At 41.5% G+C, this 25,857-nt stretch overlaps 1 protein-coding gene across 2 annotated transcripts in view; it reads left to right on the plus strand.

The window, feature by feature from the left end:
- DPP8 (dipeptidyl peptidase 8) overlaps positions 1-25,857 on the plus strand; it is a 352,338-nt gene that overhangs the window by 120,560 nt on the left and 205,921 nt on the right. For both annotated transcript variants that reach the window (XM_053718538.1, XM_053718537.1), the window contains exons 10-13: positions 2,878-2,978; positions 3,100-3,277; positions 9,786-9,945; positions 23,706-23,785. In XM_053718538.1, coding sequence (XP_053574513.1) covers positions 2,878-2,978; positions 3,100-3,277; positions 9,786-9,945; positions 23,706-23,785 — 519 coding nt within the window. The remainder of the gene's footprint in view (positions 1-2,877; positions 2,979-3,099; positions 3,278-9,785; positions 9,946-23,705; positions 23,786-25,857) is intronic.

Here is a 25,857-nt window from a genome sequence, read left to right on the forward strand (position 1 = left end):
TGCAGGGATTATACTCAGATATCACAGTTGATATACATAAATTCAAACACTTAACTCTCTCTGTTTTGGTGTTTAAACCATCACCTTATTTGTTCAAGAGGCCTCCTTTGTTTGTTCTTCCTGGACTGTGATCTCAACAGATGCAAGTCTTACAGGTTGGAGAGCTTTCTGGGGGACTCTGATAGCACAAGGGGTTTGGTATCCTCAAGAGGCGGGGTTACCAATCAATATTTTACAACACTGTGCTATTTTCAGAGCTCTTCAGGCTTGGTCTTTATTGAAGAGAGAACTTTACATTCGTTTTCAGGTAGACAATATCACAACAGTGGCATATGTCAATAATCAAGGAGGGACTCGCAGTCCTTCAGTAATGAAAGAAGTATCTCGGATACTTTCTTGGGCGGAATCCAACTCTTGTCAAATTTATGCGTTTTTTTATCCCAGGTGTAGACAATTGGGAAACGGATTATCTCAGCCGTCAGACTTTACATCCGGGGGAGTGGTCTCTCCATCCAGATGTGTTTTTTCATTTTTTACAGATGTGGGGTCTTCCAGAAATAGATCTGATGGCCTCTCGTCTAAACGAGAAGCTTTCCAGGTCCAATGATCCTCAGACGGAGAGAGTGGATGCTTTAGCAGTTCCTTAGTTTTACCAACCTGCTTACGTTTTTCCACCTCTGGTCCTTCCAAAGATGATCTCCAAGATCATAATGGAACAATCTTATGTGTTTCTGATAGCACCTGCATGACCTCACAGGTTTTGGTATGCGGACCTTGTCCGTATGTCCAGTTGCCAGCCTTGGCCACTTCCTTTAAAGCCAGACCTTCTGTCTTAAGGCACAGTTTTCCATTAGGATCTTAAATCTCTAATTTTGAAGGCATAGAAATTGAACACTTAGTTCTTTGTCATAGACGTTTCTTTGACTCAGTAATTAACACTACGATACAGGCACGTAAGTCTGTTTCAAGTATGATTTATCATAGGGTTTGGAAAACCTATATTTCTTGGTGTTCCACAAATTAATTTTCTTGGCATTCATTTAGAATTGCTAGGATTTTAAAGTTTCTTCAGGATGGTTTGGAAAAAGGTTTGTCTGCAAATTCTTTGAAAGGACAAATCTCTGCTCTTTCTGTCTTATTTCATAGAAAGATTGCTAAGCTTCCTGATATTCACTGTTTTGTTTAGGCTTTGATTCATATCTAGCCTGTTACTTAATCAATTTCTCCTCCTTGGAGTTTAAATTTGGTTTTAAAGATTTTGCTGGTGCTTTCTTTTGAGCCTATGCATTCTTTGGATTTTTATCTACTTAGTGTAATGCTCGTGGGATATTCCTCTATCAGACCAAACTCGGCCAGAGGAAGGCGGCACTCACCACAGACTGGACAGTCCCCAGCGGCAATGGCAGAGCAGTCCAAGTACAAACCACTAGAATGGTCAGTTAGGGTTTGGCAACAGAAAAGCAGTCCAAGGGCACACCACTAGAATGGTCAGCCAGGCAGGATTTGGCAACAGTAAAGTCAGGCAGGGATCAAACACGAGTAGTTTTTAAATTAAAACAGCGATCTATCACACCCAGCAGCACACAAGGTAACACCTATACTTGGGCAGTGATAGATCCGTTGTGCAGACACTTACTTAGGCGCAGGATTCACGACAGGCATCTGGAACGGCATCAGGAAGAGGGGAGCGTGCAGCAATGACGTCAGCGCTGCACGCATCCGGATCCAACACAACCCCTGGCAACGAGCAGGGAAGGAGACGCTGCGCTCCTAGCAACGGCTAGAGCGGTGCGGCATGGCATGACACTTAGAAAGTGATATTTCTTTTGGCTATCTCTTCTGCTAGAAGAGTTTTCTGAATTGTCTGCTCTCTATTGTGAGTCTCCTTATCTGATTTTCCATCAAGATAAGCTGTTTAGCAGACTTCGTTTAAATTTTTGCCTAAAGTTGTGAATTCTAACAACATTAATAGGGAAATTATTATTCCTTGTGTCCTAATCCTAAGATTTCTCTTGAAAGGTCTTTACATTCTTTAGATGTGGTAAGAGCTTTTAAATATTATGTTGAGTCTACTTAAGATTTCAGAAAGCCTTCTAGTCTATTTGTTATTTTTTCTGGTTCCAGAAAAGGTCAGAAAGCCTTTGCCATTTCTTTGGCATCTTGGTTGAATATTTAGATTCACAAGGCTTATTTGAAGGCGTGGCAGTCTCCGCTTCAGCGTATTTCAGCTCATTCTACTAGATCAGTCGCCATATCTTGGGTTTTCAAGAATAAAGCTTCAGTTGATTAAATTTGCAAAGCAGTAACTTGGTCTTCTTTGCATTCATTTACTAACATTAACATTTTTTATGCGTTTGCTTCTTCGGAAGCAGCCTTTGGTAGAAAGGTTCTTCAGGCAGCTGTCTCAGTTTGATTCTAGTGCCATTGATTTGAGTTTTTTGAAATTTTTAAGTAAACTTAATTATTTTTTTGGATTTAATTTCTCAGTGGATATAGCTGTTTTTATTTCATTCCTCCCTCTAGTGAGTCGTGAACTTCCACATCTTGGGTATTATATCCCATACGTCACTAGCTCATGGACTCTTGCCACTATAAACAAAATTAATTTATCAGGTAAGTTCTTACATAAAATGTTTTTCTCGCCGACTGCATCATGTGACAGCCATCAGCCAGTCACAAAAGGCACATACATATATTCTGTGAATGCTTGCACGTGCTTAGTAGGAACTGGTGCATATAGAAGACTGTACATTTATATAGTGGAAGTAAATTGGAAAGTTGTTTAACATTGTGTGCTCTATCTGAATCATGAAAATTTCTTTTTAACTTTAGTGTTCATTTAACCTTTGCCTGAGACCAGTCCGTCTATCTTTCTAGGTGCTACATGTGGTAGACAAGGAACTTAGACAACCCTTTGAGGTACTTTTTGGAGGTACGGAGTACATTGCGAGGGCTGGATGGACACCTGATGGGAAATAGTTAGTATCTTTTTGGAATGCTGTGTTATTATCTATGTAATAAAATTTTTACTGGCAAAATGATGTGCAATACAATGATATTTTCCTCTATGGCATCTGTTAATGGTTTTTCTCCTCACAGTGCCTGGGCCATTCTGCTTGATCGACCCCAGACACGGCTGCAAATTGTCCTTATTCCCCCTGCTCTGTTTGTCCCATCCTACAAGGACTCCTCAGAATGGCAACGGGTGGCTGACTCTGTAGTTGACTCTGTAACACCACTTATTATCTATGAAGAAACAACAGACATCTGGATAAATGTATGCAATTCCTCGTACTGTGTTTGTTTTCTATTCTGGTAACAATAATGTTAACATATAAATATTTCCCATCCCAATGTTCTTCAAATAACAGAATATGTTCTATTTATTCATAAATACATATTTCTACGTATATCTGTTTTTTTTTGTTGGTACAATGTATATCTACACACACACACACGAATATCTATTTGTAAATACATAGAACATATTCTGCTATGGGCACTACATTGGAATGTGAAAAACTTACAGTAAATACATAGTTAAAACCTTTATTGAATATGAATATTGCATAAATATGCTTTAACATGTTTTCATCTACTTAACCCCTTAACCCAATACAACGTATACATACGTTGTTGCTTCAGGAAGCTCCAGCACTTTCGGCTGTTAAGTTACAGCCGAGAGCTGGAGCTCCTGAAGCTTCAGGCATCTGCCGCATATGGAGACGGAGCGCTATCGGTGCTCTGCCTCTATATGAGGGCAGATGCCTGATCGTTACAGACGGTGACAGCTGCCAGTACCTAAGATGGCGTCTAACAGAGGGGGAAGTTTAGTGAGCTGGTTGGGGGGTAAGCGGGAATCCTACACTGGATAATTTTTTTAAAAAAATACACTTAAAACATTTTATTTAAAAAAAAAACAAAAAAAACTTTATTTTTTTCATACTGGCAGACTGCCAGTACTTAAGATGGGGGTTACTAGTGGGGGAGGGAAGAGAGCTCTTTGGAAGGGATCAGGTAGGGATCAGGGGTTGGAGAGTGTCGGGTAGAAGGCTTATCTCTACACTAAAGCTAACATTAACCTTTCTCCAACATAGGTGTGTCCGGTCCACGGCGTCATCCTTACTTGTGGGATATTCTCTTCCCCAACAGGAAATGGCAAAGAGCCCAGCAAAGCTGGTCACATGATCCCTCCTAGGCTCCGCCTACCCCAGTCATTCTCTTTGCCGTTGTACAGGCAACATCTCCACGGAGATGGCTTAGAGTTTTTTAGTGTTTAACTGTAGTTTTTATTATTCAATCAAGAGTTTGTTATTTTAAAATAGTGCTGGTATGTACTATTTACTCAGAAACAGAAAAGAGATGAAGATTTCTGTTTGTATGAGGAAAATGATTTTAGCACCGTAACTAAAATCCATGGCTGTTCCACACAGGACTGTTGAGAGCAATTAACTTCAGTTGGGGGAACAGTGTGCAGTCTCTTACTGCTTGAGGTATGACACATTCTAACAAGACGATGTAATGCTGGAAGCTGTCATTTTCCCTATGGGATCCGGTAAGCCATGTTTATTAAGATAGTAAATAAGGGCTTCACAAGGGCTTATTAAGACTGTAGACTTTTTCTGGGCTAAATCGATTCATTATTAACACTTATTTAGCCTTGAGGAATCATTTATTCTGGGTATTTTGATATGATTATATCGGCAGGCACTGTTTTAGACACCTTATTCTTTAGGGACTTTCCCTAATCATAGTCAGAGCCTCATTTTCGCGCCGGTATGGCGCACTTGTTTTTGAGGACAGCATGGCATGCAGCTGCATGTGTGTGGAGCTCTGATACATAGAAAAGTCTTTCTGAAGGCATCATTTGGTATCGTATTCCCCTTTGGGCTTGGTTGGGTCTCAGCAAAGCAGATTCCAGGGACTGTAAAGGGGTTAAATATAAAAACGGCTCCGGTTCCGTTATTTTAAGGGTTAAAGCTTCCAAATTTGGTGTGCAATACTTTTAAGGCTTTAAGACAATGTGGTGAAATTTTGGTGAATTTTGAACAATTCCTTCATACTTTTTCGCAATTGCAATAATAAAGTGTGTTTAGTTTAAAATTTAAAGTGACAGTAACGGTTTTATTTTAAAACGTTTTTTGTGCTTTGTTATCAAGTTTATGCCTGTTTAACATGTCTGAACTACCAGATAGATTGTGTTCTGACTGTGGGGAAACCAAGGTTCCTTCTCATTTAACTATATGTATTTTATGTCATTAAAAAATTTAGTAAAAATGATGCCCAAGATGATTCCTCAAGTGAGGGGGGTAAGCATGGTACTGCATCATCCCCTCCTTCGTCTACACCAGTCTTGCCCATACAGGAGGCCCCTAGTACATCTAGTGCGCCAATACTCCTTACTATGCAACATTTAACGGCTGTAATGGATAATTCTATCAAAAACATTTTAGCCAATATGCCCACTTATCAGCGAAAGCGCGACTGCTCTGTTTTAGAAAATTCTGTAGAGCATGAGAACGCTGATGATATGGTTTCTGAAGGGCCCCTACACCAATCTGAGGGGGCCAGGGAGGTTTTGTCTGAGGGAGAAATTTCAGATTCAGGAAACATTTCTCAACAAGCCGAACCTGATGTGATTACTTTTAAATTTAAGTTGGAACATCTCCGCGCTCTGCTTAAGGAGGTGTTATCCAATTTGGATGATTGTGATTATCTGGTCATTCCAGAACCACTATGTAAAATGGAAAAGTTCTTAGTGGCCCCGGGGCCCCCCGAAGCTTTTCCTATATCCAAGCGGGTGGCGTACATTGTTAGTAAAGAATGGGACAGGCCCGGTATACCTTTAGTACCTCCCCCCATATTTATAAAATTGTTTTCCTATAGTCGACCCCAGAAAGGACTGATGGCAGACAGTCCCCAAGGTCGAGGGGGCGGTTTCTACTCTACACAAGCGCGCCACTATACCCATAGAAGATAGTTGTGCTTTCCAAGATCCTATGGATAAAAAATTAGAAGGTCTGCTAAAGATGTTTGTTCAGCAAGGTTCCCTTCTACAACCAATTGCATGCATTGTCCCTGTCACTGCAGCCGCGTGTTTCTAGTTTGATGAGCTAGGAAAGGCGATTATTAGTAATTCTTCTTCTTATGAGGAGATTATGGACAGAATTCGTGCTCTTAAATTGGCTAATTCTTTCACCCTAGACGCCACCTTGCAATTGGCTAGGTTAGCGGCGAAAAAATTCTGGGTTTGCTATTGTGGCGCAGAGCGCTTGGTTAAAATCTTGGGCAGCGGATGCATCTTCCAAGAACAAATTGCTTGACATTCTTTTCAAGGGGAAAACACTCTTTGGCCCTGACTTGAAAGAGATTATCTCTGATATCACTGGGGGCAAGGGCCACGCCCTTCCTCAGGATAGGTCTTTTCAAGACCAAAAATAAACCTAAGTTTCGTCCCTTTCGCAGAAACGGATCAGCCCCAAGGGCTACGTCCTCTAAGCAGGAAGGTAATACTTCTCAAGCCAATCCAGCCTGGAGACCTATGCAAGGCTGGAGCAAAGGAAAGCAGGCCAGGAAACCTGCCACTGCTACCAAGACAGCATGAAATGCGGGCCCCCGATCCGGGACCGGATCTGGTGGGGGGCAGACTCTCTCTCTTCGCTCAGGCTTGGGAAAGAGATGTTCTGGATCCTTGGGCGCTAGAAATAGTCTCCCAAGGTTATTCTCTGGAGAAGGATTGAAAAAAGGATTATCTGCAAGTTCCTTGATGGGACAGATTTCTGCCTTGTCTGTGTTACTTCACAAAAAAGCTGGCAGCTGTGCCGGATGTTCTAGCCTTTGTTCAGGCTCTGGTTAGAATCAAGCCTGTTTACAAAATTTTGACTCCTCCTGGGAGTCTCAACCTAGTTCTTTCAGTTCTTCAGGGGGTTCCGTTTGAACCCTTACATTCCGTTGATATTAAGTTATTATCTTGGAAAGTTTTGTTTTTGGTTGCAATTTCTTCTGCTAGAAGAGTTTCAGAATTATCTGCTCTGCAGTGTTCTTCTCCTTATCTGGTGTTCCATGCAGATAAGGTGGTTTTGCGTACTAAACCTGGTTTTCTTCCAAAAGTTGTTTCTAACAAAAACATTAACCAGGAGATAGTTGTGCCTTCTTTGTGTCCTAATCCAGTTTCAAAGAAGGAACGTTTGTTGCACAACTTGGATGTAGTTCGTGCTCTCAAAGTTTACTTAGCAGCTACTAAGGATTTCAGACAAACTTTGTCTTTGTTTGTTGTTTATTCTGGTAAACGGAGAGGTCAAAAAGCAACTTCTACCTCTCTCTCCTTCTGGATTAAAAGCATTATCCGATTGGCTTATGAGACTGCCGGACGGCAGCCTCCTGAAAGAATCACAGCTCACTCCACTAGGGCTGTGGCTTCCACATGGGCCTTCAAGAACGAGGCTTCTGTTGATCAGATATGTAAGGCAGCGACTTGGTCTTCACTGCACACTTTTTCTAAATTTTACAAATTTGATACTTTTGCTTCTTCTGAGGCTATTTTTGGGAGAAAGGTTTTGCAAGCCGTGGTGCCTTCCATTTAGGTGACCTGATTTGCTCCCTCCCTTCATCCGTGTCCTAAAGCTTTGGTATTGGTTCCCACAAGTAAGGATGACGCCGTGGACCGGACACACCTATGTTGGAGAAAACAGAATTTATGTTTACCTGATAAATTACTTTCTCCAACGGTGTGTCCGGTCCACGGCCCGCCCTGGTTTTTTTAATCAGGTCTGATAATTTATTTTCTTTAACTACAGTCACCACGGTAACATATGGTTTCTCCTATGCAAATATTCCTCCTTAACGTCGGTCGAATGACTGGGGTAGGCGGAGCCTAGGAGGGATCATGTGACCAGCTTTGCTGGGCTCTTTGCCATTTCCTGTTGGGGAAGAGAATATCCCACAAGTAAGGATGACGCCGTGGACCGGACACACCGTTGGAGAAAGTAATTTATCAGGTAAACATAAATTCTGTTTTTAAGCTACCTAATTAACCACTTCACTGCCGGGAATAATAAAATGTGTTGCGCAGCTGCAATTAGCAGCCTTCTAATGACTAAAAAGCAATGGCAAAGCCATATATGTCTGCTATTTCTGAACAAAGGGGATCACAGGGAAACTTTTACAAATATTTGTTTCATGATTGCACAAGCAGTATGTAAATAATTTCTATGAGAAACCCAAAGTTTATGAAAAAAAAAGTACCAATTTTTTTTATTTGATAGCATTTGGCGATAAAATGGTGGCATGAAATATAGCAAAATAGGCCTAGATCAATACCCTGAGTTCTCTACTTTAAAAATATATATAGATTTGATAGGTAAAAAAGTGCTAATGATGGCTCTGAGCCTTCACAGAGTTTCTCACTCTGGTGCTAATGACGGCTCAGAGCACTCTCCCACCTTGAGGGAGATCTGGGGGCTCCTAACCGCTCCTACCCCGGCGATCGTGCCTGTAGAGTGACAGGCATCGCCGGGGCTTCACGTGATGCGCGGTGACATCGCGCGCAATGACGTGATGACGTCACCGTGCAACTTTATTTTTACTTAACAATGTTAAGTATAGGAGGAGGGGGCATGCTGCTTAGAAGCCTGTATCTAATGCATCTAAGCAGCTACAGACCCCCAAGACCCACTGTTGGAAAGGTAATTGCCTAACCTTTCCAACAGTGTAATTATTGGTGGTCTGTATCAAAAGTGAAAAAACATAGAAAATATTAGCACCCAGGTGGGAAAGTGCTTTGCACTCAAAGGGTTAATGGAGTGATTGCATTTTTTTTTTTTAAAAATGCTCTGGTATTTTGGGCAAGTTTTTGTCTGAAGTCCCGGCAGTGAAAGGGTTAAAGGAATATGAAACCCAAAATGTTTTTGTTTCATGATTCAGATAGAGCAGGCATTAAATAAATAGCCACCAATCAGCAAGCACTATTCAGGTGCTGTACAAAAAATGCTCCTAAGCTTTATATTTTTGCCCTTAAAGATACCAAGGGAATAAAGAAAAAATGATACTAGGATTAAATTAGAAAGTTGCTTAAAATTGCATGCTCTATCTGAATCATGAAAGAAAAAAAATGTGTAATTCATATATCTTTAACTGCAAAGGGATCCAATGCACTTCTATATATGTCTATATATTTGTACATATTTATTTATGTTATTTATGTGTTTATTTGTGTGTATATATATATATATATATATATATATATATATGTATATATGTCTGTAAATACATATATGCTCACAAATAAATATGTAGACATATATAAATATGTACACATATGTAGACATGTATACACATACATTGCCATCTTTATATATATATATATATATATATATATATATATATATATATATATATATATATATATATATATATATATATATATATATATATATATATATATGTTAAACCCCTTTGCTGGTCTTTTTGTTTCTAACACCTGAGATCTCATATCTTTGAACCTTTATAACATTTGTGTGCACTGTTTTTCTGGAATAATTTTTATTATGTTATTATGAGTGTAACTATACTTTGTAATTCATTTGTAATGTGTTTTTGGACCTTTTGTTTCACAAAATAGTGTGTGTGTATATAAAATAACATGGGGGGACTTTGTAGATGCTGTGTGAATTTGCAAAGGGCAATAATAAAAGTTCCCTTTTTGCTAATAGATCTTGCTTTTACTTTACAAATGATTCACTTTGTAATTTTCATCTTTTCTTTTGCTCCATCATGTGACTCTGCAGATTCATGACATCCTGCACTTCTTCCCTCAAACCAGAGATGATGAGATTCAGTTCCTTTTTGCCTCTGAGTGCAAGACAGGCTTCAGACACCTTTACCGTATTACCAGTGTACTAAGAGCAGGTGGTTCCGGCAAAGGAGGTTCTGATGTGCTGGGACTCAGTAAGTCACAATGCATCTATCTGTAGTAATGACCAAATCCAGCATTATGTATGTCAAATAAAAGCAAATGTAATGTTTATGCATGCTGGACTACCAGTTAAACCTATAATTGCATTTCCATCTTAATGGGAGGAGAGTCCACTGCTTCATTCATTACTTGTGGGAATTAAGAACCTGGCCACCAGGAGGAGGCAAAGACACCCCAGCCAAAGGCTTAAATACCTCCCCCACTTCCCTCATTCCTTTCATCACAGGAGGTTGGCAGAGAAGTGTCAGAAGATTCAGAGACGTCTCTTATGGAAGGTAGTACTCTTCTGAATGGGACTGGAGTTTTAAGTAGTCCTGTCAGCCTCTCAGTGAGAGCATGGTGAATGTTAGAGTCCGGAGACGCAGGGAGAGTTTTTCTGCGAAACCATCCCGACTCAGTTTAACAGCTCCATTAGCAATCAGCGTTCACGAGATTCGCTGCTTGCTTTTCTTCTCTCATATCCATGTCAGGAGCGATGCTACTACCCTGTCACACTTGAAGGGCCGTTTTCCTGTTCCACGGCGTTGATTCTGGTAAGATTGTTTCATATATATATATATATATATATATATATATATATATATATATATATATATATATATATATATATTTTTTTTTTTTTTTATAACGCAAGAAGACAGGGCCACAGTGTGGCTCCTTTTATCTTTATAGAATCTAGCGTAATACCCTCGGAAGGGGGCTGTTGAACAGCAGGGATATTATTATACATAATATTATACATAATATTATTTATTGTGTTTTTTTACTGCATTTGTGTGAGATGTGGCTCCGTCAGTGTGGAACACAGTTCATTAGTGAGAGATTGAGGCAGTTTTTTTTTGGCGCGTCCTTCTCTCGAGTGCAGGGGCGGTCCTGCATGGCACTCCATGTGACCGGGTGTGGCCTCTGCTACTTCCTCTTTCTCGACCTGTGTTTTAAGAAGACAAAAGCTGTTTCTTGTAGTCCGGGTCATAGCAGGTGGTGAGTGCCCCGGACATTGAGATACAAAGGTAGCATTTATTTTTTATCAAGTCCGTAATAAAGGCGCAAGCTATGGAGGACTCTAGTATGTTAGAGGATACTCAATCTTTATCCAAACCCATTAACTGTGTATATTGTGAGGAGGTTCCAGTCGAACCGCCTATGCAGCTCTGTTCCACATGCTTTGACAGTATTGCTATTTCCAAAAAGAATAAGGTATTTAGTATGACTGAGCCGTCCACCTCTGAGGGCTCCCTGACCCGTGAGGTGCGTTCCCTGCAATCATCTCCGATTACACAAGCAGTTCCCCAGGGCCTTACTAATCCTCCTGCGGGAGGGGTCCTTTGGCCTCCAGACTTCGCTGATTAATTACAGACGGCAGTTTCTGCGGCCATTAATGCGATGCCTCACCCTACTAAGAGGAAGGTACATCACTGCTATTCATCTCAGGGGTCTTCGACTCCGCTGGATGTCTCGGACAGATTATCCACTGAGGTGGACAACTCCGGCATCGGCTACATCTAGGCCTCCGTCCGGGAGGAGCCAGGTTTCATATTTAAGATGGAGCATTTGCTTTGATCCCTAAACTGGATAGGGTTTATGAGGACAGGGTAGTGCCCCAGGCCTTCCTGGTTCCAGTCAAAATGGCTAACATTATTAAGAATGAATGGGTAGAAACTTGGTTCGCAATTTTCCCCCTCTTCTTCTTTTAAAAAGCTTTTCCCCGTTCCGGACGCACAGCTTGAACTTTGGGGAGCTGTACCTAAGGTGAATGGTGCTATCTCCACGCTCGCTAAGAGAACGACTATTTCGCTAGAGGATAGCTCCTCTTTCAAGGAACCCATGGATAAAAAGATGGAATCCATGCTGCGGAAGATGTTCCAACTCACGGTGTTCATTTTTCAACCGGCAGCGGCAGTCGCTGTGTTGGCTGGTGCAGCTACATACTGGTGTGATGCTCTATCAGCTATGGTCGAGGTGGAGTCTCCACTTGATGAAATTCTAGAACGAATCATGGCCTTAAGAGTGGTGCATTCGTTAATTTGTGATTCTAGCATTCAGGCAAATAATCTGCATGTTAAGACGTCAGGTTTTTCTATTTTAGCCCGCAGGGCTCTGTGGCTAAAGTCTTGGTCTGCGGACATAGCTTCTAAGTCTCGCTTGCTTTCCCTCCCATTCAAGGGGAAGGTTTTGTTTGGCACGGGCCTGGATTCTATCATATCTACGGTCACGAGTGGCAAGGGTGCCTTCTTGCCTCCGGATAAGAAGGCTAAATCTATGGGATCTACTTTTTGTCCCCTTCGTGCGGACAAGTCTCAGCGCCAGCAGCCTGCCGCAAAGTCGGAGCAATCCAAGGGATCTTGGAAGCCAGCTAACTCTTGGAACAAGTCCAAGCAGAATAAGAAGCCCGTTGAATCAAAGCCGGCATGAAGGGGCAGCCCCCGGTCCGTCTTCGGATCGTTTAGGGTGCAGACTATCTCTTTTTGCAGAGGCCGGGAGAAGAGACATTTTAGACCCTTGGGTTCCGAAGGTTGTATCTCAGGGTTACAGGATAGGTTTCAAGTCTTATCCGACCAGAGGCAGATTCCTCCTGTCAAACATATCTTCAAGACCAGAAAAGAGAGACGCTTTCCTGGGGTGTGTGAGGGATCTCTCGGAGTAATCGTCCCGGTCCCTCCAGCAGAAAGAGGCCTGGGGTATTAATCAAACCTTTTCGTGTCCCAAAGAAGGGCACGTTCCGTCCAATTCTGGACCTAAAGGCCCTAAACAAATTTTTGTCAGTTCCGTCTTTCAAGATGTAGACGATCAGGTAAATGTTGCCCCTTGTTCAAGAGGGGCAATTCATGATGACTATAGACCTGAAGGACGCTTACCTTCATGTTCCAATCCAAAAGGATCACTTCAGGTTTCTAAGATTCGCCTTCCTGGACCAGCACTTCCAGTTTGTGGCCCTTCTGTTTGGTCTGGCGACTGTCCCAAGAGTCTTCACAAAGGTTCTTAGAGCTCTTCTCGCAGTAGCGAGAGCCAGAGGAATTGCACTTGCACCTTATCTGGACGATATCCTGGTCCAGGCTCCATCCTACAGTCTTGCGGAGGATCACTCGAGAGCTCTTCTCCTTCGGGCCCACGGGTGGAAGATAAACGTAGGAAAGAGTTCATTGGTCCCCAGCAACAGGGTGGAATTCCTGGATATGATAATAGATTCTTCAGCCATGAAGATATTTTTGACAGATCAGAGACGCTGCAAGCTTGCTTCCAACTGTCTAGCTCTTTAGACATCCTCAGAGACAACTGTGGCCAGGTGTATGGAGGTGATCAGGCTCATGGTATCCAGCATAGATGTCATTCCATTTGCCAGGTTCCATCTCAGACCTCTTCAGCTGTGCATGTTGAGACAATGGAATGGCGATCATTCAGATCTGTCCCAACAGATATCTCTAAACAGACCGGTGAGGGAGTCCCTATCTTGGTGGACCTGACCGGGCCAGTTGTCTCAGGGGACATCCTATTTGAGAACATTCTGGGAGATTGTGACCACGGATGCAAGTCTATCAGGATGGGGAGCGGTTTGGGGTGTCAAAAGGGCACAAGGCAGATGGACTTGAGAAGAATTGAGGCTACCGATAAATATTTTGGAACTTTGAGTGATATTCAACACTCTGAGGGCTTGGCCCCTTCTGGGGTTGTCCCGATTCATCAGATTCCAGTCGGACAACATTACCTTGTGGCTTACATAAACCATCAGGGGGATGAGAAGCTTCCTGGCCATGAGGGAAGTATCTCGGATTATGGAGTGGGTGGAGACTCACAATTGTTCGCTCTCAGCGATCCACATTCCGGGTGTGGACAACTGAGAAGCGGATTTTCTGAGCAGACAGACTTTACATCCAGGGGAATGGTTCCTCCATCCCGAGATGTTCGCAGAGATCTGCAGCAGATGGGGGACACCGGAGATAGCTCTCATGGTGTCCAGACTCAATTGCAAGCTACCCAGATACGGGTCGTGATCCAGGGATCCCCAGGCGGAACTGATAGATGGTCTTCCTTACATACTTTTGCAAAATTTTATAAATTTGACGTTTTTGCTTCGGCGGAAGCAGCTTTTGGGAAAAAGGTTCTGCAGGCTGTGTTGCCCTCAGTATAGGGTCCGCCTCCTTTTACCCTCCCATTTTTTTCATTCAGTGTCCTCTAGAGCTTGGGTATTTGTTTCCACAAGTAATGAAGGAAGCGGTGGACTCTCCTCCAATTAAGATGTAAATGAAATTATCAGGTAAGCATAATTTATGTTTTATAGTGGTGTGATTTTATCTAGAGTCTAATAAAGTATCACCACTAAATCCAGCAAATGAATAAAAACGGTAGCTGGAATCAGTAATTTATAGTGGAGTTATGAGTCACTAATATTATGGTAAACCTAGTTACACGTGAGAACTTAATGCAGAAATAAACTCTTCCGCAGTTATATTTAGTCACATGAATTTGAATGCTAAGTAGATAGGCACGATAAAGAATGTTAGCATTAAAAAAAAAAGCCTAGTACACCTTTTAAGGAGGTAAAAGAACAGATCCGGTATCTAGGTATTATATTAAGTAAGAACCCAGATGGATGATTAAGCATATCAGCTAAACTGCTGCTAATTGAGATGATACTCCTCCCTAAAATCCTATATCTTTGTCAGAATCTCCCTATATTCATTAAGGAAACTGACCTGAACCATTTTTACTCAGACTGCACATATTTTATTTGGAAAGGGGGAAAGACTCATCTTTTATGGTGAAGATTGCCAGTGATTGGTTAACAGGGAAGGATTTACTCTCATACTCACAGATGGAACAAAACATGATCTCCTTTCTCACTTAAAGGATTATTACACTCCAACCTCAAAAATATACCCAAAGAGATAGTAATGAAAAAAACAATACTCAATGTAGTTGTCGCTTGGATTAAATGCAACCAAGATTTAGAGATCAACAATCCGATATCATACTATCTGACTATTGTAGTTAATGCAGAATTCATACCCGGTCTAACCTCTAAAATCTTTAGGAAATGGGAACAGAAAGGCTTAAGATTCGTATTCCAGTTAGAAGATATAGAACTACAGACAATTAAATCCTTTGATAGTCTATACCATTCCGTCTAAAGAATTCTACGCATATCTGCAAGTGAGACACTATTATTTTCGATTATTAGAGAAGTATGGGAATAATTGGTCCTTGGGGGCTATAGACACCAATCAAGATTAATTTAAAATGGCTTAAAGACTTTAACGAGATTACAGTGGAAGAAATAGTGCATAAATCTACTAGCTCAAGTAGCTGGAGAGAATCTCATGTAAGAGTAATTAATAAGGCTTATAATACGCCAGCAGACATCTCTAGGTGGTCCAGCCATGGACTGTTCCAGATGTGGTTTACTGAAAGCAGATCTTAATAATTGTTTCTGGTCCTGTCCCAGGGTACACAAATTCTGGAATAGAATTAATTACTGGGTAAATAGATTTCTTGGGAAAAAGCTCAAATTTGAGAGTAAAGGTATATTCTTTCTTTACAAATATACAAAGGAAATAGATAACATAAGATTAGTTAATACAACAATTTTAATTGGACGAAATATCATTCTAAGATCATGGAAATCTAAACACAGTCCTACTTTTCGAGAATTTAAGAAGAAAATACTAATCCAGCTACATCTTGAACAATTTGAGCTTAATATGACGCAAGAGAGAAGAGTTAATTACTATTTCCAGAAATGGTTAAAGGTTATATTGACATTTCCAGAGGGAGTACAAAGGCAGATTATATTCCCATTTAGGAAGTCTGATTTCTTCAGTATGGCATTGCTAACAGGTAGTTTCCCCATTACATGGGCAGATTAAAGCGGTGGTGGAGGGGAATCCTTTTCTCTTTTTTTTTTTTTCTTCTTCTTTTGTGTGCTGTATTTTGGATGCTGATTATATTACTTGTTTTAATACGCATGTAACATGTGGAACTTAACCAAAGATATGGTTATAGGGAGAAGGGGGACAGGGGAGGGAAGGGGTAGGAAAGGAGTGAAGAAAAGAGAGGGGAAAGAAAATACACATTTTCAGTAGACATTTGTTAGACAAAGAATTATTTTGTAATATTTTTGATGTTTTGATTTGTTTAAATATGTACAGATGGTGGAATCTGTTCCTTCTTTGATATTTTGTTATGTCTTGCTTCTTTAAAACCTCAATAAAAATATTATAACCTAAAAAAAGCCTTTTCTTTCTTAACATATGGTGAGTCCACGGCATCCTCAATTACTGTTGGGAATATCACTCCTGGTCAGCAGGAGGAGGCAAATAGCACCACAGTCAAACTGTTAAGTATCACTTCTCTTCCCACAAACCCCAGTCATTCTCTTTGCCTCTGTCAATGGAGGAGGTGAAATTTTTGGTACAGCTATTACTCTTTCTCTCTGGTTGAGAAGTATAATTCCTTTGGCTTATAAAACTGCTGGACAGTAACCTCCTGAGAGAATTACGGCTCATTCTACTAGGGCTCTCTCCTCTTCTTGAGCTTTCAAAAATGAAGCTTCTGTAGAACAGATTTGCAAGACTGCAACTTGGTCTTCCTTGCATACTTTTTTTAAATTTTATAAATTCAATACTTTTGCCTCGGCTGAGGCCTCTTTTGGGAGAAAGGTTCTTCAAGCGGTGGTGACTTCTGTCTAGATATACCTGTCTTGTCCCTCCCTAGTCTCCTGTGTCCCCTAGCTTGGGTATTGGTTCCCAACAGTAATTGAGAACGCTGTGGACTCACCATATCTTAGGAAAGAAAACAAAATGTATGCTTACCTGATAAAAAAAATTCCGGATATGGTGAGTCCACGGCCCCGCTCTTTATTTTAAACCAGTTATTTTTGACTAAACCTCAGGCACCTCTGCACCTTGTGTTGCTCCTTTTACTCCATTTACCTTTGGTCGAATGACTGGGGTTTGTGGGAAGGGAAGTGATACTTAACAGTTTGACTGTGGTGCTCTTTGCCTCCTCCAGCTGGCCAGGAGTGATATTCCCAACAGTAATTGAGGACGCTGTGGACTATCCGGAAAGAAATAATTTTATCAGGTAAGCATACATTTTGTTTTTTATTTTTGAAAATTTTGATCTGTACACATTTCATGAATGTGACATATACATCGGCAATTCTAAAAAGAGAGTGCATTTTTCCGATGATCAATAATAGATTATTGCAAAGTCCTTTAATTATACTACTAGTTTGCTTTTTTCATGGTTTCGTAACTTGGAACAGCCTGACGTTAGCTCTCTGGCAGACTTTATATCAGAATATTAAGAATGTGCAAACAGCAGATCTAGGAACTGTCAAGTATTAAACAATACCGCAAAATTGTATATTTATTATTATCGGTTATGTGTAGAGCGCTAACAGATTCTGCAGCGCTAATTTATACCATATGTTATACCCTATATTTGAGAATGTCTATCCTATTTTCTCCAACATAGGTGTGTCCGGTCCACGGCGTCATCCTTACTTGTGGGATATTCTCCTCCCCAACAGGAAATGGCAAAGAGCCCAGCAAAGCTGGTCACATGATCCCTCCTAGGCTCCGCCTACCCCAGTCATTCTCTTTGCCGTTGTACAGGCAACATCTCCACGGAGATGGCTTAGAGTTTTTTAGTGTTTAACTGTAGTTTTTATTATTCAATCAAGAGTTTGTTATTTTGAAATAGTGCTGGTATGTACTATTTACTCAGAAACAGAAAAGAGATGAAGATTTCTGTTTGTATGAGGAAAATGATTTTAGCAACCGTAACTAAAATCCATGGCTGTTCCACACAGGACTGTTGAGAGCAATTAACTTCAGTTGGGGGAACAGTATGCAGTCTCTTGCTGCTTGAGGTATGACACATTCTAACAAGACGATGTAATGCTGGAAGCTGTCATTTTCCCTATGGGATCCGGTAAGCCATGTTTATTACGATCGTAAATAAGGGCTTCACAAGGGCTTATTAAGACAGTAGACTTTTTTTGGGCTAAATCGATTCATTATTAACACATATTTAGCCTTGAGGAATCATTTTATCTGGGTATTTTGATATAATAATATCGGCAGGCACTGTATTAGACACCTTATACCTTAGGGGCTTTCCCAAAGCATAAGCAGAGCCTCATTTTCGCGCCGGTGTGGCGCACTTGTTTTTGAGAGGCATGGCATGCAGTCGCATGTGAGAGGAGCTCTGACACTTAGAAAAGACTTTCTGAAGGCGTCATTTGGTATCGTATTCCCCTTTGGGCTTGGTTGGGTCTCAGCAAAGCAGATACCAGGGACTGTAAAGGGGTTAAAGTTTAAAACGGCTCCGGTTCCGTTATTTTAAGGGTTAAAGCTTCCAAATTTGGTGTGCAATACTTTTAAGGCTTTAAGACACTGTGGTGAAAATTTGGTGAATTTTGCACAATTCCTTCATGTTTTTTCGCAATTGCAGTAATAAAGTGTGTTCAGTTTAAAATTTAAAGTGACAGTAACGGTTTTATTTTAAAACGTTTTTGTACTTTGTTATCAAGTTTATGCCTGTTTAACATGTCTGAACTACCAGATAGACTGTGTTCTGAATGTGGGGAAGCCAGAATTCCTATTCATTTAAATAAATGTGATTTATGTGATAATGACAATGATGCCCAAGATGATTCCTCAAGTGAGGGGAGTAAGCATGGTACTGCATCATTCCCTCCTTCGTCTACACAAGTCTTGCCCACTCAGGAGGCCCCTAGTACATCTAGCGCGCCAATACTCCTTACTATGCAACAATTAACGGCTGTAATGGATAATTCTGTCAAAAACATTTTAGCCCAAATGAACACTTGTCAGCGTAAGCGCGGCTGCTCTGTTTTAGATACTGAAGAGCATGGCAACGCTGATACTAATATCTCTGAAGGGCCCCTAACCCAGTCTGATGGGGCCAGGGAAGTTTTGTCTGAGGGAGAAATTACTGATTCAGGGAACATTTCTCAACAGGCTGAACCTGATGTGATTGCATTTAAATTTAAGTTGGAACATCTCCGCATTCTGCTTAAGGAGGTATTATCCACTCTGGATGATTGTGACAAGTTGGTCATCCCAGAGAAACTATGTAAAATGGACAAGTTCCTAGAGGTGCCGGGGCTCCCAGAAGCTTTCCCTATACCCAAGCGGGTGGCGGACACTGTTAATAAAGAATGGGAAAGGCCCGGTATTCCTTTCGTCCCTCCCCCCATTTTTAAAAAATTGTTTCCTTTGGTCGACCCTAGAAAGGACTTATGGCAGACAGTCCCCAAGGTCGAGGGGGCGGTTTCCACTTTAAACAAACGCACCACTATACCCATAGAGGATAGTTGTGCTTTCAAAGATCCTATGGATAAAAAATTAGAAGGTTTGCTTAAAAAGATGTTTGTTCAGCAGGGTTACCTTCTACAACCAATTGCATGCATTGTCCCTGTCGCTACAGCCGCATGTTTCTGGTTCGATGAGCTGATAAAGGCGGTCGATAGTGATTCTCCTCCTTATGAGGAGATTATGGACAGAATCAATGCTCTCAAATTGGCTAATTCTTTCACCCTAGACGCCACTTTGCAATTGGCTAGGTTAGCGGCTAAGAATTCTGGGTTTGCTATTGTGGCGCGCAGAGCGCTTTGGTTGAAATCTTGGTCGGCTGATGCGTCTTCCAAGAACAAGCTACTTAACATTCCTTTCAAGGGGAAAACGCTGTTTGGCCCTGACTTGAAAGAGATTATCTCTGATATCACTGGGGGTAAGGGCCACGCCCTTCCTCAGGATCGGCCTTTCAAGGCAAAAAATAAACCTAATTTTCGTCCCTTTCGTAGAAACGGACCAGCCCGAGGTGCTACGTCCTCTAAGCAAGAGGGTAATACTTCTCAAGCCAAGCCAGCTTGGAGACCAATGCAAGGCTGGAACAAGGGAAAGCAGGCCAAGAAACCTGCCACTGCTACGAAGACTGCATGAAATGTTGGCCCCCGATCCGGGACCGGATCTGGTGGGGGGCAGACTCTCTCTCTTCGCTCAGGCTTGGGCAAGAGATGTTCTGGATCCTTGGGCGCTAGAAATAGTCTCCCAAGGTTATCTTCTGGAATTCAAGGGACTTCCTCCAAGGGGGAGGTTCCACAGGTCTCAGTTGTCTTTAGACCACATAAAAAGACAGGCATTCTTACATTGTGTAGAAGACCTGTTAAAAATGGGAGTGATTCATCCTGTTCCATTAAGAGAACAAGGGATGGGGTTCTACTCCAATCTGTTCATAGTTCCCAAAAAAGAGGGAAGGTTCAGACCAATCTTAGATCTCAAGATCTTAAACAAGTTTCTCAAGGTTCCATCGTTCAAGATGGAAACCATTCGAACTATTCTTCCTTCCATCCAGGAAGGTCAATTCATGACCACGGTGGATTTAAAGGATGCGTATCTACATATTCCTATCCACAAGGAACATCATCGGTTCCTAAGGTTCGTATTCCTGGACAAGCATTACCAGTTCGTGGCGCTTCCTTTCGGATTAGCCACTGCTCCAAGGATTTTCACAAAGGTACTAGGGTCCCTTCTAGCTGTGCTAAGACCAAGGGGCATTGCTGTAGTACCTTACTTGGACGACATTCTGATTCAAGCGTCGTCCCTTCCTCAAGCAACGGCTCACACGGACATCGTCCTGGCCTTTCTCAGATCTCACGGATGGAAAGTGAACGTGGAAAAGAGTTCTCTATCTCCGTCAACAAGGGTTCCCTTCTTGGGAACAATAATAGACTCCTTAGAAATGAGGATATTTCTGACAGAGGCCAGAAAGACAAAGCTTCTAGACTCTTGTCGGATACTTCATTCCGTTCCTCTTCCTTCCATAGCTCAGTGCATGGAAGTGATCGGGTTGATGGTAGCGGCAATGGACATAGTTCCTTTTGCGCGCATTCATCTAAGACCATTACAACTGTGCATGCTCAGTCAGTGGAATGGGGATTATACAGACTTGTCTCCGAAGATACAAGTAAATCAGAGGACCAGAGACTCACTCCGTTGGTGGCTGTCCCTGGACAACCTGTCACAAGGGATGACATTCCGCAGACCAGAGTGGGTCATTGTCACGACCGACGCCAGTCTGATGGGCTGGGGCGCGGTCTGGGGAGCCCTGAAAGCTCAGGGTCTTTGGTCTCGGGAAGAATCTCTTCTACCGATAAATATTCTGGAACTGAGAGCGATATTCAATACTCTCAAGGCTTGGCCTCAGCTAGCGAGGGCCAAGTTCATACGGTTTCAATCAGACAACATGACAACTGTTGCGTACATCAACCATCAGGGGGGAACAAGGAGTTCTCTAGCGATGGAAGAAGTGACCAAAATCATTCTATGGGCGGAGTCTCACTCCTGCCACCTGTCCGCTATCCACATCCCAGGAGTGGAAAATTGGGAAGCGGATTTTCTGAGTCGTCAGACATTGCATCCGGGGGAGTGGGAACTCCATCCGGAAATCTTTGCCCAAGTCACTCAGCTGTGGGGCATTCCAGACATGGATCTGATGGCCTCTCGTCAGAACTTCAAAGTTCCTTGCTACGGGTCCAGATCCAGGGATCCCAAGGCGGCTCTAGTGGATGCACTAGTAGCACCTTGGACCTTCAAACTAGCTTATGTGTTCCCGCCGTTTCCTCTCATCCACAGGCTGGTAGCCAGGATCAATCAGGAGAGGGCGTCGGTGATCTTGATAGCTCCTGCGTGGCCACGCAGGACTTGGTATGCAGATCTGGTGACTATGTCATCGGCTCCACCTTGGAAGCTACCTTTGAGACGAGACCTTCTTGTTCAGGGTCCGTTCGAACATCCGAACCTGGTTTCACTCCAGCTGACTGCTTGGAGATTGAACGCTTGATCTTATCGAAGCGAGGGTTCTCAGATTCTGTTATCAATACTCTTGTTCAGGCCAGAAAGCCTGTAACTAGAAAAATTTACCACAAAATTTGGAAAAAATATATCTGTTGGTGTGAATCTAAAGGATTCCCTTGGGACAAGGTTAAGATTCCTAAGATTCTATCCTTCCTTCAAGAAGGATTGGAAAAAGGATTATCTGCAAGTTCCCTGAAGGGACAGATTTCTGCCTTGTCTGTGTTACTTCACAAAAAGCTGGCAGCTGTGCCAGATGTTCAAGCCTTTGTTCAGGCTCTGGTTAGAATTAAGCCTGTTTACAAACCTTTGACTCCTCCTTGGAGTCTCAATTTAGTTCTTTCAGTTCTTCAGGGGGTTCCGTTTGAACCCTTACATTCCGTTGATATTAAGTTATTATCTTGGAAAGTTTTGTTTTTAGTTGCAATCTCTTCTGCTAGAAGAGTTTCAGAATTATCTGCTCTGCAGTGTTCTCCTCCTTATCTGGTGTTCCATGCAGATAAGGTGGTTTTACGTACTAAACCTGGTTTTCTTCCAAAAGTTGTTTCTAACAAAAACATTAACCAGGAGATTATCGTACCTTCTCTGTGTCCGAAACCAGTTTCAAAGAAGGAACGTTTGTTGCACAATTTGGATGTTGTTCGCGCTCTAAAATTCTATTTAGATGCTACAAAGGATTTTAGACAAACATCTTCCTTGTTTGTTGTTTATTCTGGTAAAAGGAGAGGTCAAAAAGCAACTTCTACCTCTCTCTCTTTTTGGATTAAAAGCATCATCAGATTGGCTTACGAGACTGCCGGACGGCAGCCTCCCGAAAGAATCACAGCTCATTCCACTAGGGCTGTGGCTTCCACATGGGCCTTCAAGAACGAGGCTTCTGTTGATCAGATATGTAGGGCAGCGACTTGGTCTTCACTGCACACTTTTACCAAATTTTACAAGTTTGATACTTTTGCTTCTTCTGAGGCTATTTTTGGGAGAAAGGTTTTGCAAGCCGTGGTGCCTTCCATTTAGGTGACCTGATTTGCTCCCTCCCTTCATCCGTGTCCTAAAGCTTTGGTATTGGTTCCCACAAGTAAGGATGACGCCGTGGACCGGACACACCTATGTTGGAGAAAACAGAATTTATGTTTACCTGATAAATTACTTTCTCCAACGGTGTGTCCGGTCCACGGCCCGCCCTGGTTTTTTTAATCAGGTCTGATAATTTATTTTCTTTAACTACAGTCACCACGGTATCATATGGTTTCTCCTATGCAAATATTCCTCCTTAACGTCGGTCGAATGACTGGGGTAGGCGGAGCCTAGGAGGGATCATGTGACCAGCTTTGCTGGGCTCTTTGCCATTTCCTGTTGGGGAGGAGAATATCCCACAAGTAAGGATGACGCCGTGGACCGGACACACCGTTGGAGAAAGTAATTTATCAGGTAAACATAAATTCTGTTATCGGGTTATAACATGTAAGTTATATATTTTCACTGTATTGTATGTAACTGTTCAGAGACATTTACACATCTACAGTATTCTGTAATAAATATGACGTGTTGATTATCCCTAGGCTAATCCAAGGACCAATATGCATTACCTCTTGCTGGAGAGTCTGTATTCTGTGTATTGCCTTTCTAACATTAAAAAAAATAGATTGCTAATCCTAAATACATAACTTAAGGTAATACCGAACCATTAAATAATATATAAGGTGTTTTACATAACCGTTGGCATAATAAATACCATGTTAATGCAACGTTTGCTCTTTTGTTAAACACGTTATTCTGGGGGCTTAAAACAAAGTAGATGTCAGACATTTTTCTGCAGACACTGTAAATAACCATTGTCAACCTTGTTCTTTCAGATGACTTCCGATGCCCCATAAAGGAAGAGGTGGCCATTACTAGTGGAGAGTGGGAGGTTCTTGGCCGACATGGATCCACGGTATGTGCACATATGAGAACCCATTTTCAAGTTCTTATGTAATTGAGTAAACCATTTAAAATATGTTTATGTTCTGGGTATTGTTATAGTGATAAAATGACAACCTCTATTTAGAGCATGCAATATTATCACTAGCGACCCCAAATTTTTATTTTATGATTTAGATAGAGCATGCAATTTTAAACAACTGTCCAATTTATTTATATTATCAAATTTGCTTCATTCTCTTGATATCCTTTGTTAAAAAGAATACTTAGGTAGGCTCAGCAGCAGCAAAGCACTACTGGGAGCTAGCTGCTGATTGGCGGTTGCACATATATGCCTTTTGTTATTGGCTTACCTGGTATGATCAGCTAGCTCCCAGTAGTACATTGCTGCTTCTTTTACAAAAGATACAAAGAGATCAAAACACATTTGATAATAGAAGTAAACTGGAAAGTTGATTAAATATTGTATGCTCTATCTAAATCATGTAAGAAAAAACACAGTTAAAGTACCAATCAGGACCCGCAGAGCGCTGATGGCCCAGAGTTGAAATTGCAGCTGTTCTAATCAGAAGTTGACGTTGGTCACATGTAATTTTATCACTATCATAATGGCCCTTTAAAGTTTGCTTTTTTTCTCTGTTTTCATTATTTCCTTTCCAGAGAGGCATTGTACACAGTGTAGAAGCATGAATAGTTTATGTAATTACTTTGGATTTATATTTGTTTCAAAAGTTAGGAGCCAGTTCAAATATGCACACACGTAACCGCAAATAATCTCCTCAATACTGGTCATGTGATCACTATTAACAGGTGTTATTGTGAAACGGTGCAAAGTGAGAGATATCTGTGTACACCTTTAAGCCCTCCCCTGTGAAACACTTTGCCATATACCATATCACTTTAAAACAATGTTAACACCATTTCTTTCATGTAATTGGCAAGAGTCTATGAGCTAGTGACATATGGGATATACAATCCTACTAGGAGGGGCAAAGTTTCCCAAACCTCAAAATGCCTATAAATACACCCCTCACCACACCCACAATTCAGTTTTACAAACTTTGCCTCCTATGGAGGTGGTGAAGTAAGTTTGTGCTAAGATTTCTACGTTGATATGCTCTTCTCAGCATTGTTGAAGCCCGATTTTTCTCAGAGTACAGCGAATGTCAGAGGGACGTGAAGGGAGTATCACTTATTTGAATACAATGATTTCCCTAACGGGGGTCTATTTCATAGGTTCTCTGTTATCGGTCGTAGAGATTCATCTCCTACCTCCCTTTTCAGATTGACGATATACTCTCAATTTACCATTACCTCTACTAATAACTGTTTTAGTACTGGTTTGGCTATCTGCTCTATGTGGATGGGTGTCTTTTGGTAAGTATGTTTTTATTACTTAAGACACTCTCAGCTATGGTTTGGCACTTTATGCAATTATATAAAGTTCTAAATATATGTATTGTACTTATATTTGCCATGAGTCAGGTTCATGTATTTCCTTCTGCAGACTGTCAGTTTCATATTTGGGAATATAAACACTTTAAGAAATTTATTTCTTACCTGGGGTTTAGTCTTTTTTCAATTTGACTACTTTTTGCAATTGCGGGTGTTAGGCCCGCGGGTGCGTCAAATGTTAGACTTTATTGCGTCATTTTTGGCGCAAACTTTTTTCGCGTGAAAAAATACGTTTATGACGCAACTTTGTCATTTCCGGCGTCATACGTGACGCCGAGATCTTTCACACGCCGGCGTCATTAGTGACGCAAGTGTGTCATTTCCGGTCATTTTTGTCGCCAAAAAGTTTACGTTGTGCGTCATACTTGGCGCCAAATTTTTTTCATTATTTCAATACCCCATTGATGTTTGCCTCCTGCTTTCTTCTCTATCAAGAGGCCTATGCTTTTGCATTTTTTCCCATTCCTGAAACTGTCATTTAAGGAAATAAATAATTTTGCTTTATATGTTGTTTTTTCTCTTACATTGAGCAAGATGTCCCAATCTGATCCTGTCTCTGAAGTTTCTGCTGGAACATTGCTGCCTGACATCGGTTCTACCAAAGCTAAGTGCATTTGTTGTAAAATTGTA

Source organism: Bombina bombina, chromosome 6 (assembly GCF_027579735.1).
Source record: "Bombina bombina isolate aBomBom1 chromosome 6, aBomBom1.pri, whole genome shotgun sequence".
Lineage (NCBI taxonomy): Eukaryota > Metazoa > Chordata > Amphibia > Anura > Bombinatoridae > Bombina > Bombina bombina.